Consider the following 12,919-nt stretch of genomic DNA (forward strand, 5'->3'; position numbering starts at 1 on the left):
TGACAGTGAGCAGTAGTAGTGGAGCTCAGCCAGTTGATTTGCTTCTGTTCCAGAAGATCCAGGCAACGAAAAACCACTGGATTAAAAACTGCCGAAAACAAAATGAAATTATTTCCGACGGCATGCTGGATGTTACAATATATATGTATAACAGTGCAAGCACCAACATTACGGGTCTATACTTTTTCACAGAGCCCTAATTTTTTTTGATTGTTGAGTCATCGGTTAAGAGCCCTATATGCAATCCACTGCTATTACCAGCGATACGGCGTTGTTTATGAGCCCTTGTGTCAGATAGACCCGCATTGGTGGCTTTTGAGCGAGCCAATCAGCAAACTGTGTTGTGTTTACATTTTCTGTGAATTTGAATTTCAAACTTGCCGTTAAAAATTTTTGCATTAGATTTCTTTTTGTTAAAGCATTTTTTGTTCCTCATTCTTTAAAAGAACAGATCAAGTTATCTAAACTAATTATCAAGAATTTAACTTGGAACAACACACATTTTTGGTTGATTTTGATTCAAATTGAATCAATTGTTGATTTTAGTGGATATCTGGATAAAACTATATAAATATCATTTGTTTGTTTTTGTTTTTGTTTTTGTTTTTGTTTTTGTTTTATTATTTATTTATTTATTTATTTATGAATAGATCACACAACATGGCATTAACTGAAGTTACTATATCAGCAATTTTGACCTTTGTTTTGACTCGATTATACGATAGCAATTCCAATCAAAGGAGCACTAAATTGATTAGTGATAATTTGAAAAAGGAGTTGAGTAGGGATCTTGAGGTTAATAATAATAAATTCAGTGAGGAATTGGATGCTAAGCAAAAGATTATTCTTGAGAAGAATTCCAAAATTATTAAATTGAGCACTGATTTAAAGACTTTGGAAGAGAATTTGAATAATTTGATCAAGGAGAACAATGAGTATAGATTGAATTTAAAAGAGATTGAAGATAAAAATAAGAATAATGAGAGGAAGATTGTTGAAAACGAGAATAAGAATTCCGAGTCATTAAAGAGTTTACACGAGGAATTGAATTTGAAGATTAGCGAAATTGAGAAATTGAACAAGATAATCAGTGAATTGAATTTGAATTTGGGTGATAAAGAAAAGAGTATTTCGTTGATTAATAAAGAGTTGGGGTTGATTAAGGTTGAAGATGAAAAGAAATTAAAAGAGTTGAATACAATTAAAGAAGAAATTAAAAACAATGAACGATTCAGTGCTGAGAAATTTGGCAAATTGAACAGTGAGTTGTCAAGTAAAGTGAAGGAGATCAATGAGTTGAATAGTTCATTGAAGGAATTAAAGAATGAGAGTAGCTCGATAGAGAAAAAGTTGAAGGAAAAGAGTCAATTGGGAGAGGAAAGGCAATTGAAGATTGATGAATTGAATGAAAAGTTGAGCCAGGTTTCCAAGGAGAAGAGTGAGATTGCAGAGAAATTGGGGGAGAAGAGTAAAGCCAATGAAGAGTTGGTTGGTAAATTAGAGGCTGTTCAAAAAGAAAATGCAAGTGAAAGAGAAGTTCAATTGAGGAAACAAGAAGAAGAGCAAAAACAAAAGGGAGCTCAAATTGAGGAGTTGAACTTGAAGATAAAGGAGTACAATGAGATAAAATTGAAATTGGAAGAAGAGTTGAAGAAGATTAAGGAAGATAAGAAGCGAGATGAGATTTTGATTGAGAAACAACAAGGAGAGATTGAGGAGAGTAAGAAGAGACTTGAGTTGGAATTGAAGAAATCTATTGGTGAATTAGACAAGATCCAGAAGGAGTTGAAGGAATCTAACGAGGAGAAAAGCGTTTTGAAGGAAAATATAAGTAAATTGAAGAAAGAGCTTGAAGATGAAAAATTGAAGGTTGAAGATAAAGACAAATGGAATAAAGAAAGCAGTTTAAAGGTTGAAGAGTTGGAGAAGAAGATTGGGGAATTTAGGGAAAAAACACAAGAAGCTGAGAAACAAATTAAGGAAGTTGGTGCTAAACTCGAGGCATCTGAATTAAAGACCAAAGATGCAGTTGGCAGAGCAGTTGTGTCGGAAAAGAAGGCATTGGAAGCTGAGAAGGCGGTTGAGAGTTATAAAGAACAAGTTAAGGAAGCACAAGAGTTGGCAGCAGCAGCGGAGTTAAAAGTGAAACAGGCAGAGGCTAAAGTTGAAGAAGCTCAGAGTTCTGAAAGTAAAGCTAAAGAAGCCGAGTTGAAGGCGGAGAATACGGTTAAAGAGATTGAAACCCAAAACAAGGAAATTGGATTAAAAGCCGAGACACAAATTAAAGAAGCAGAGGGCAAGGTTAAGGAAATAGAAGGCAAGATCAAAGAAATTGAAAAAACAAGCGAGAAGAAAGTTAAGGAAGCGGAATCCAAGGCCAAAGAAGCGGAATCTAAAGCTGCAAATGAAGTCCAAGTAGCTGAAGATAAAGTAAAAGAGGCCGAGTTGAAAACAGAGGCACAAGCCAAAGAAACGGCATCTAAACTCAAGGAGGCCGAATTGAAAGTTAAAGAAGCTGAAGATAAACTCAAAGAAGCCGAAAGAAAAGCAGAAACAGAAGTTAAAGACGCAGCGGCCAAAGTCAGCAAAGCCGAAGCACAGGTGCAAGAAGCAGAGGCCAAAGCCAAAGAAACCGAAGGCAAAGCTCAAACGGAAAGCAAGGCTGCAGAAGCTAGAGTAGCAGAAGCAGCAGCCAAAGCCAAAGAAGCGGATAGCAAAGCCCGAGAAACGGCCGCTAAAGCTGAAACTGAGGTTAAAGAAGCACAGGCCAAAGTGGCAGAAGCAGAAACCAAGGTAAAAGCGGCAGAGGCCAAGGCCCAAGCAGCGGAAACCAAGGCCAAGGAAGCTGAAGCCAAAGCCAAAGCGGCGGAAGAGCGCGCCGACGCTGCTGCCACCGGTGCGCCTGTGGACCCAGCACCAGCCGCCGTTGCCGCCAACTAGCGCCAGGTCTAGGCCTGGGCTTGGGACGCGTCGCAGCGACACGACATTTTTTGTAATTACTATTCGTCAACCGCTCCTGCCTGTGCCGGCACCGTTTAAGGATTTGTTTAAGGATTTGTTCCAGGATTTGTTCCAGGATTGTTCACGCACCCTTGCATCTGCAGTCGCACCTCTGGCAGGGCCGTTGAGCGCGGTTTGGCAGCGTGTCAAGCAATTCAGATCTCAAACCGCTCGGGCAGCAGAGCGCCGGCCGGCTGGGTCTGAAGTGCGCTGAGTGTGAGGTGTGCTGCGTCTCGAAACGCACTTCTGCACGCAGCACGCTCTGTGCGTCTCCTCCTCTCTGGCATATCTCGCCATATCTCGCTGTATCCCAGCCCTCCACCCTCTTTGCAGCTCCCACACATTCACCTTGAGTACCTCGCCAGAAAATTTGACTCCCTGTTGCTTTTTTTCTCTTCTCGCTTCTGCATTTCTCCCATCTTAATCTTATTTTTCCATTCTATCTATATTCTGTTCTCTATTTCATTCCCACCTTCTTGATTAATCCATCTTTCTTTCTCTTGTTCAACTATTGCCATGTCACAACTCACTTCGTCTTCCTCCCACCCATCTCCCCGGGAAACCTCCCTCCAAAATGACCCTTTGCTCGAAATTGGCTCAAAGGTAATCATCGCCAACAACAAAATTGGCATCCTCAGATACATTGGTCAAGTTGCCAACAAACCAGGCATTTTTGCTGGTGTAGAACTACTCAATTCTTTGGGCAAAAACAATGGTGATTTCCAAAATGTTTCCTACTTTACTGTCTCAAAACCAAACACTGGTTTGTTTCTTTCTTATGAAAAATTAGTAGCTATCAACCACGCTTCAAATCCCACTTCATCACAATTAAATCGGCATGCTTCCTTGACCAGCGCTTCGACTAATACCAATACTAACCATAATTCCATCGCAAACTTATCAAGAGCACAATCTTCTTTAGCGCCAACAAGCGCTTCCACTTTAAGATCCTCAATCAAATCTTCAACCCATAACTCCATCCCAAATTCAATCTCAAAAAACCCCATTCTCTTCTCTCCTAAAAAGAAACCCTCCTTCTCTTCCACAAATCCAATTCCAAACACAATTCCAATTCCAATTCCAATTCCAATTCCAACTAATGACTCCCTCAAAAAACTAAGAGCCCAAACAAACTCCGAAAATTCCTCAAGAATAAAATCAATCTCAAACTTGCAATCCTCTCCAAAGAGATCCTTATCCTTATCACACCAAATCAATAAAAACAACACCCAGTCCACTTCCAATAGCAACAATATCCAATTCAAAAACTCTTTTTCAAATTTAAACCACTTTCAAAGAAACTCTTCCTCCTTAAAATACCAACCTCAGAAATCTCTCCTCTCCCACTCCTCCTCCTCTTCAAATGATACCGACATTGAAAACCAAATCAGAATCCTAACTTCCCAAAAACTAACTCTCGAACACGAAAAATTATCTCTATCCTCCCAATTATCAAACTATAAAATCCAACTAGACCTGAAAATAGATCAACTAAACGATCTCCAACTGCAACTACTAGAAATAAAACCAAAATTAGATACCGCAGAAATCGAAATAGCTCAAAGAGAGATCAAATTACAAAAGACAAAACAACAAGCTGAATTACAAAGAAATGAATTAAGAGATGCAATTGCGGCTCTAGAAGACCAAGCTTCAGAAAACGCCGAAATGTACAACAATGAACTAATCAGATTGAAAAATGAAATTGATCAAAATCACCAAACTATTAACCTACTAGAACAAAATGTCTACGATTTAAGAAAAAAATTAGACTTTCTACAATCGAATAATCAATCAAATAATCAATCAAATAATCAATCAAATAACCAGTCAAATAACCAGTCAAATAATACAAAAAAAGCTTCAAAATCAACAAGCACATCTGACTTCTCATCCTTTTCTCCAAATTTCGATCGCAATCTCTTAATCGAAGAACTCAAAAATAAAGAAAATCTAATCAACGATTTGCAAATTCTCATTAAACAAAAAGAAGAAATCATAAAATCTTTCAACTCAGACTCTTCCTCAATCACCCCATCCCCTTCCCTAGACTCTATGATTAACCAAATACACACCCTAAGCATTGCCAACATGGACTCAAGCCTTAACCCAACTGAATCATTAGCTTCCTCAATCCTTGAATCCGCCATTGCATCTGGCTCTCTAACTCAATCCACAAACAATTTTCAAAATAACCTTCAAAACGATCTTCAAAACGATTATCAAAACGATTATCAAAACAATCTTCAAAACAATCTTCAAAACAGTCTTCAAAAGGATAGAATCATTGAACAAATGAAAAAGGATTTCGAAACTATTAGAAACAAAACCTCCCAATTATCCCACGAGATTATTCAAAAAGATCAAATAATCCAAAATCTTTCTGACAAAATAACTGACTTACAAAACGCAAAAGACTTAAATGATTCAATCAAAAAAAAGGAATTTGAAATTAAAAATTTGAAAAAAATAGATGAACAATCCTTAAAACATCAAAACAATCAACTAACTAAAATTAATAATGAATATAAACAAATGCTCGATTCAAAAAATAAAGAAATTAATAACCTAAAACTCCTCCTAAATGATCTAGAATTAAAAAAGAAAAAACAGAACGATGCGAGTAATCTCTATCCTCAACAAAGTCAAGAAATTATTCAAGAAAAAAAAATCGCTCTCCCAAACTCAATCACCAATTCAATCCCCAACTCAAACAAACTATCTGCCACAAATAACCTCTCTGCTGCAACTGAAGAACAAATCAGTTCAGACTCGTGGAATTCTTCTCAAACTGACTTCAAATCTGCATTATCCACAGGTTTCTCTCAAACAACTGGAAACTCTGAAAGTTCTCAAACTTCCGGAATCTCTGAAGCTTCTGAAGCCTCTGAAGCCTCTGGCACCTCTGGAACTTCTAGAACCTCTAAAGTTTTCACAATTTCAAACGAACAAAAATCAAATTTAGAAGATAATACCCCCGATTTTCAAAAACTATTAGATGAAAAAAATAATGAACTACTAAATCTACAAGAAAAGTTAAAAATTATTAATAATTTAAAACTGGAAATTGAAACTCTAAAATCTGAAAATCAATCCCTTAGCAATAAAAATAAAGAAATAAACCTATTAAGAAAAGAATTACATCAATTGCAAAATGAAAGATCTTTGGCAGAATCAAAGGAAATTTCTTCTGAATCTCCTGCATTAAGAAGAAGATCAAATTCAAACCCTTCTCTAATTTCCTCCATATATTCTATTCGTCCTCCACTGACTCCATTACCAATTTTACCAGAAATTGCTGTTGGTTCTAATAAAATTTCAAAATTAGAGAAAAAATTGTCCTCAAAGGAAAAAGAAATAACAAAATTAATGAATGAAAACACTGTTTTACGTCAAAAAGATAACGAAATTAATGAATTGAAGCAGCAAATTGCTATGATCGAAAATCTTAACAAGCGTATCGAAAATCTTAAATCTGACAAAGACATCCTAACTAAACAACAGCGTGAGGTGCTCACCGAATTTGACGATCTTCGTTATCGGCATGTCGAGGTTGAAGGGTTACTTGTCAAAAAAGATAAAGAGATTGCTTCATTAAAGGATGAAGTTAATAAGTTAAGTAATATTAATTTAAATAATGATAAAATAAACAAAAAAAATGAAAAGTCCATTGAGAGCTTAAAGATTGAAAATAGAAAAATTGAAAATCAATTAAACATTATCAAAAAGCAAAATGCAGATTTGTTGCAAAAATTAGACACCTCTTCAAAAAAAATTGAAAAAATAAAATTTCTTAATAAAGAATTACAAGACTCTAAAGAAGAAAATCTTTTGGAAATAGAATTGCTCAAAGAAGAAATCATTGATTTGAAAAATAATCAATTCGAAGGTCAAAATGAAATTTCAAATGAATCACCTTCTCCCTCTCCAGTTAAGCATAGAGATGTATTTACTCCAACTGAAGATATTCATCATGAACTAAAACCTTTGCTGCCAGTTCTTCTCGCTAAAAAAAATAAAAATTCAAATGACTTGAAAATAAACCCTTCAAAAGCTTCAGTATCTCCTCTATCTGAGACAGAAAAAATGAAAGGAGAGATTGAGGTCTTGAAAGATGAGTTATTAACAAGACCAACGATTGAAGAGTTTGAGGAAATACAAAATGAACTTGATTTAGTTGAGCAATTACGCAAGGAAGAAATGTGTCAAAAAGATAGAGAAATAGAAGTTTTAAAAAGTAGATTACATGCCATGGAAAATAGACGTTCAAGAAATTCTAATCCAAATAGTCCCAAATCTCCTTCTTTTAACCGTAGATCTTTTTCAAATTCTTATACTCCACAAAGAGCTGACATTAGGTGCATTCCTCAATCGCCTCTATCACCTGCGGCAGTTATCATAGCCAGCCCTTTACCATCAAACACTCGAAGTATAAATGAATTCACCACACCAGTTTCTAAACCCACTGTTGAAGAACCCGAAATTGATTTATCCAAACAAAGCAATTTAAATCCATTGAAAAATTTAAATGAAAACGGATTGCTAGATGAAGAAAAAACATCTTTTCCTGAGATAGTAGGCGGATTATTGCCAATTTATGTTCCAAAAACACCAAGTGACCCATCAGCAGGAAGAAAAAAATGGTGCGGATTTTGTGAAAAAGATGGACATGATAGTTTCGAATGTCCATATGAAAATGAACTATTTTAAAGGTCTATAATTATAACCCAAAATAAGTTTTTTCTTAATTTTTTTTTCAAACAAATTTTGATATTATTATTTTATTTTTATTTTTTTTCTTGTATTAATTTTTTACTAACATTTTTAACTTTCAATATGTTTACATTATTTGTCGTTGTTTTTTTTTAAAAAATCTTTTAGGTTTTTCATTTGCTTTTTTTGTTTCTCTTCAATCTCTAACCAATTTTTTTCTTTTTTTTTGTCTTTGTCATTTATTATGTTATGGAAAAAAAAATTGGTAAAGATTCTTTGTTATTCAAAGCATGTTCTAATATTTTTATAATTTTCAATTCAAAATACTACCAGATTTCATTCATTTTTAACTTTAATTTCTAATTTTTAATTTTAATTTTAATTTTATTTCATTTTATTTCATTTTAATTTATATATAAATTATTATTAATACCATAGAAATAAATAAATCATTAATTTCCTTCTTGACCAAAATCTTTTGTAAACTGCTCCTGTTTGTGTAAATCAGCTGAATTAACAGTTGGTCTTGTCTTTTTTATAGCTTTTAAGAAGTCTTTAATTGTTAGAGGAGGTTCTAATAATTCATCACTTTCAATATCCATCCAGCTTTTCTCTATTGAATTTTTCTCGCCAGGGGAACAAGGAGTTAGTTTTTCAACTCCATCAACAGTTAAAGATTTAAAATGAGTTGAAGTTTGAATTTTTCTTATTGGTTCCATTAATGCATCTCTAACAGCAACTGCTATATCGGATCCTGAGTAACCGTCAGTTATTTTCCCTAACAATTTATAATCATTTTTAGTTAATTCACAGGGAGTATTACCGACGTTTAATTCAAACATTCTAACTCTTGCTTGCAAATCTGGTAAGGCAATGTATATTCTTCTTTCAAATCTTCTTCTTATAGCGGCGTCTAATTGCCAGGGTATATTAGTTGCTCCTAGAACCAAAACACCAGTTGAATCATTACCAACCCCATTCATTTGAACCAATAATTCGGTTTTAATTCTTCTTGAGGCTTCAGATTCGCCTTCGCCTCTGGGTCCACAAAGAGCATCCACTTCATCAATAAAGATAATTGAGGGAGCATGTTCTCTGGCCATTTTAAATAGATTACGAACTAATTTTTCAGATTCACCCATCCATTTTGAGACTAAATCAGATGAAGACACCGAAAAAAAGGTGGAATTAGCTTCAGTTGCGACAGCTTTGGCCAAAAAGGACTTACCAGTACCTGGGGGACCATATAGTAATATACCAGAAGTCGGTTTTCTCTTTCCAGTAAATAACTGAGGAAATTTGACAGGCAAGATAACAGCTTCTTTCAAAGCTTCTTTAGCTTGCTCCAAACCTGCGACATCATCCCATTTCACGTTTGGTTTTTCGCTTAAAATTGAGGATTGTAGAGATTTTTTTAGTTTTTTATTTTCATCATCATCGTCATCATTATTGTTATTACTATTATCACCGTCTCTTTTAATTGTTGAACCATTTGCTGAATCTGTATTTATTTGGTTTTCTTTATTTTTATTGTTTTTGTCAAGATAAGCCTTTAATTTCTCTGCCCTTGTCAAATATTCAGTGATTTTCTGTTTAATGGTTTCCCTTGACTTTAAATTTTTCTCATATTTCATGGCCAACATGAGATAATCCAATCCATTATAATAGGCTTGATAAGCGTCAGCATAGTTATTTGATTCATCAAGCGATATGGCCTTTTCAATAAATTGGATTCCTTTCTCCAAGAATTCACCTGTAGACATTTTTGAGTAAGAATAAATCTAGAATGAACAGAAAAGAATTAGTGATTAGCTATCAGGTATAAGTAAGAGAACTAAAAACTTTAAGATGAAGAAGTAAGGACCCTATTTTTGAAAATGTTGATTGTTTTCGCCTTTTGTTTTGGGTTCTAAAAGTAACTTATAGAAATCGCTGTTTGTTGAAAACCAGCACCATCCGAATGGTCTCACGTCATCCCTGTGCTTGTGGAATCAGCAAGTAATGTTCCCGTGATACATTGGCTTTGTGCGGATCGCTTATTCCATCCGTACGTTATTTATACGTATCTCGGATACGGATAACTCTTACTATAAATAGTCCGACACATGTCGGTTCGCTTAAACGAAAAGACGATAAGATATATCCTCTGTCTTTTTCTTCGACCATCGGGCTCGAATCACTTTTGGGCTTTCTTTGTCATCAATTACTAATGGTGCAATAAAAAGACTATTTGTCCGGTTTTCAAAGCTGGATTGAGCTTTCCTTTAAATGTTTACTTGCCAGTAGCTATAAAAAAATTGCTGGGGATTCAACTGTAATAATTGACTTGAGAAATGACAAAAAAAATAAAGTAAAAGTTGGATTGGATAAAAGACTTGAAGAAAAATTAAGCTTACCGAAATTAAGTTTTACATTCGGATTTATATGAAAAAAATATAACCAAACTAAAGTTACTAAAAAAAACTAGAATTAACTTAAGATGTCTAAATTTGATTGAAATATTTTTACAAGATATCAATATATATGAATCACATAACAATTTCGATAACAATACTCAAAAATTGAACTTTCTATTTGGAAACCAGAGAATAAGCTCAAATATTTATTTGATTTCAAATATCATTTCATTGAATCATAAAGATTTGCCGGATAACTTTATACACAGCTATTTAAACTTGAAATATCCAAAATTGATACAGTTAGCCGAAAGTTTTGATAAATTTCACATATCATATAAATTTAAATTACCGATATTATTATAGATGAACAAAAGTAATTCATCGCAATAAATAGCATACTAATATAGTGGTTCATTTACACAACTTTTGCATCTCCACATTGAAAAAAAAATATTTTTTGATTAAAAAAATTTGTAATAGTTAATAAAAAACCCAAAAAATTTAAAAACTGAAAAAACAATATAGAGAAATTAAACCGAAAGTTGATAAAAAAAATGAAAAGAGTCAAGAAATTACCAATTGACATTTAGAATGAATAGTTTACCACCTAAATACTTTGAACAATTACCATATTGATGATATTATTCTTGATAAAGAGCTTTTTCTTTACACGCTTGTAAAGCTTCTATATCCTTTTCGGTGCAATCATATGGTGAAGAAATATCTGTTGAAGATGAAAAACCATAATCAATAAAATAAAATTTATTATTAAAAATAAAAATGTTTGAATTTTTTATATCATTACGATATATTTGCAATTGATGTAGCAAAGAAAGCTGTTGAAAGCCCTTTTTTGAAATCTGATTCTGTAGCAAGTTTGCTATCACCTAAATACTGCATTGCTATATATAACCCACAGAATTCATAAAGGTAATTGGAATTAATCATCAAGCAACCAGTTTGATATATTGTTGGAATATTAATGATTTGGGAACTTTCACATTTCATATTGTGGTTTTTGATAACTTCATAAATATGTGTTTCCTTTTTGAATGAGCTATAACAAAGTTTAATTCTCTCTCCATATGTTAATTTTTCGTATTCATGTTTGGATTTTGCATCAAATGGGTCAAATATCTTTATTATAATCTGTTCACTTTCTAGGGGGACAGTAGAGCTAAATGCAGCTAAAAATGATTTTTGGTTCACTGAGAGGACTTGTGTATTGTATCGTTTCCAACCTGGATGCTGTCAAACTCTAGGTTGACCATTTTGATTTTGGATTCATCAAAAACTTGACTAAATTCTTTATAGTATGTCAAGCGAAAATTATTAAAATAACTTTTCCTTTTTTCACCCCAGCTTTCCATTATGACTATCATTTTTAGAAATTTTGTTATAGAAATCACTGATAATTTGTTTTTTTAACTGAAGATTTGAATCCCAAAGGTCTTCAAAAATAAAAGCCAATATCATCGCTTTTAGTGTTAATTGACTATTTTTAAAATCGACTATTTTTAAAATCGATGATTTCATAAGTGATTGGGATTGCTCGAGAATCAGTAAATTCAACACTGATTGTGTTAAGTTTTTCAATATCTATCCGAATCAACACCATAGTAAAATAATTTGTTAAGATTCCTTTATAACATTTACCAGCAAGCATAGACGTTGTTAGTTTTTGAAATATGAGATTCTCTTTAGATGTTTTGTTGTTTCCATATTTGACTCGTTTAACATCTTGATGGAGTTTAATAGTTGATTTATTAAACAGTCAGTAACCAGTGGTAAAATGTTAAATTTTTTAATTTCAATAGTTAGTAGGTTATTTTTTTGGTAGATAGATAAGTCCGGGGTAACCAAAAGAAAAACAATTTTGTTTTGGATTTTTTTTTAAACATGAATTGGCTGTTGTGATTCTATTGTTATTTCTAAATGACATAATTCCCTGAGAATTATACATATTGGATTGAAAACATATTCAAGCAAAGCCATTTGATAATGTATTGTTGTGGCTTTGCTTACATCCAACATTTTATAGTTTGATCGAGAGAAGCAGTTACCAACATTAAGCAACAATTCTAATTGTAGTTTTGGTTCTTTATTGCCTGTATATTATTTTGTAAACTCAAATAACAAGTTTTCGAAATAGGTATCGTTTATTCCAGAAGACAATGCTGATGAGATTAGGTTTGGTAAAGTTTTCATTAATCTGTTGCTTCCACTTGTACTTTTTGAAATTGCAGTTGAAATTGATTAGCAATCAATATTTCGCTCATTAAATTTGATTACTAGATTTAATGAAGGGAATAATAAAAACATATTGATTATAGATTCAGAGTGTATATTGTCAATAAAATACTGAAAAATGTCATTATATTTTATATCTTCTTTTCTTTTATTTAGAAAAGATTTGTATTTTTGACAATAGAATGGTTGTGCAATTTCCGGTTGTGTTTGTAAAGGTTGTTGGTTAAAAGGTTGATGTTGATGGTTACTCATATTAACAAAATATGCAGTATTTTGAACGTAGCTAGAATTTGATGTTGTAAAGTGATATTAATAATATGGAATTAACATATCAGCAATTAGAAATGGAATAGAAAAGACAATAGCAATAAAACGATTAGCGCAAACTACACAATTAATATATTTATGCATAGTGCAGTGATTTGTTTGGTTTTAATATTTGTTTTATATTTTGTTTTTGCTTGTACAAAAAGATAATTCTTTGGATTCATAAATTCATTAACCGTTTGGAATAGCAAACTATCTAACATTAAACTCGCTGTTTAATAAAGGCAAAT

The 12,919-nt window shown here is 33.1% G+C and overlaps 4 protein-coding genes across 4 annotated transcripts; 2 read left to right on the plus strand and 2 right to left on the minus strand.

The window, feature by feature from the left end:
- Window positions 1-660: 660 nt before the first annotated feature.
- On the plus strand, window positions 661-2,952 carry ASCRUDRAFT_13780 (uncharacterized protein; the record flags this gene model as incomplete). The annotated part of the gene is made up of 2 exons (XM_020189127.1): window positions 661-2,559; window positions 2,941-2,952. 2 exons carry the CDS (start codon window positions 661-663, stop codon window positions 2,950-2,952), a joined length of 1,911 nt encoding a protein of 636 aa, XP_020047082.1.
- Window positions 2,953-3,516: 564 nt separating this feature from the next.
- ASCRUDRAFT_8375 (uncharacterized protein) lies at window positions 3,517-7,710 on the plus strand (the record flags this gene model as incomplete). The annotated part of the gene is made up of 1 exon (XM_020194853.1): window positions 3,517-7,710. The coding sequence occupies one exon, from the start codon at window positions 3,517-3,519 to the stop codon at window positions 7,708-7,710; it is 4,194 nt and encodes a 1,397-aa protein (XP_020047083.1).
- Window positions 7,711-8,122: 412 nt separating this feature from the next.
- VPS4 (AAA family ATPase VPS4) lies at window positions 8,123-9,592 on the minus strand. Its single transcript, XM_020193355.1, has one exon. The coding sequence runs from the start codon at window positions 9,474-9,476 to the stop codon at window positions 8,166-8,168; it is 1,311 nt and encodes a 436-aa protein (XP_020047084.1). The 5' UTR covers window positions 9,477-9,592; the 3' UTR covers window positions 8,123-8,165.
- A 1,321-nt stretch (window positions 9,593-10,913) lies between these two features.
- On the minus strand, window positions 10,914-11,648 carry ASCRUDRAFT_8377 (uncharacterized protein; the record flags this gene model as incomplete). The annotated part of the gene is made up of 2 exons (XM_020194854.1): window positions 10,914-11,320; window positions 11,489-11,648. The coding sequence occupies 2 exons, from the start codon at window positions 11,646-11,648 to the stop codon at window positions 10,914-10,916; spliced, it is 567 nt and encodes a 188-aa protein (XP_020047085.1).
- Between the last annotated feature and the right edge of the window lie 1,271 nt (window positions 11,649-12,919).

Source organism: Ascoidea rubescens (genome assembly GCF_001661345.1).
Source record: "Ascoidea rubescens DSM 1968 unplaced genomic scaffold ASCRUscaffold_7, whole genome shotgun sequence".
NCBI lineage: Eukaryota > Fungi > Ascomycota > Saccharomycetes > Ascoideales > Ascoideaceae > Ascoidea > Ascoidea rubescens.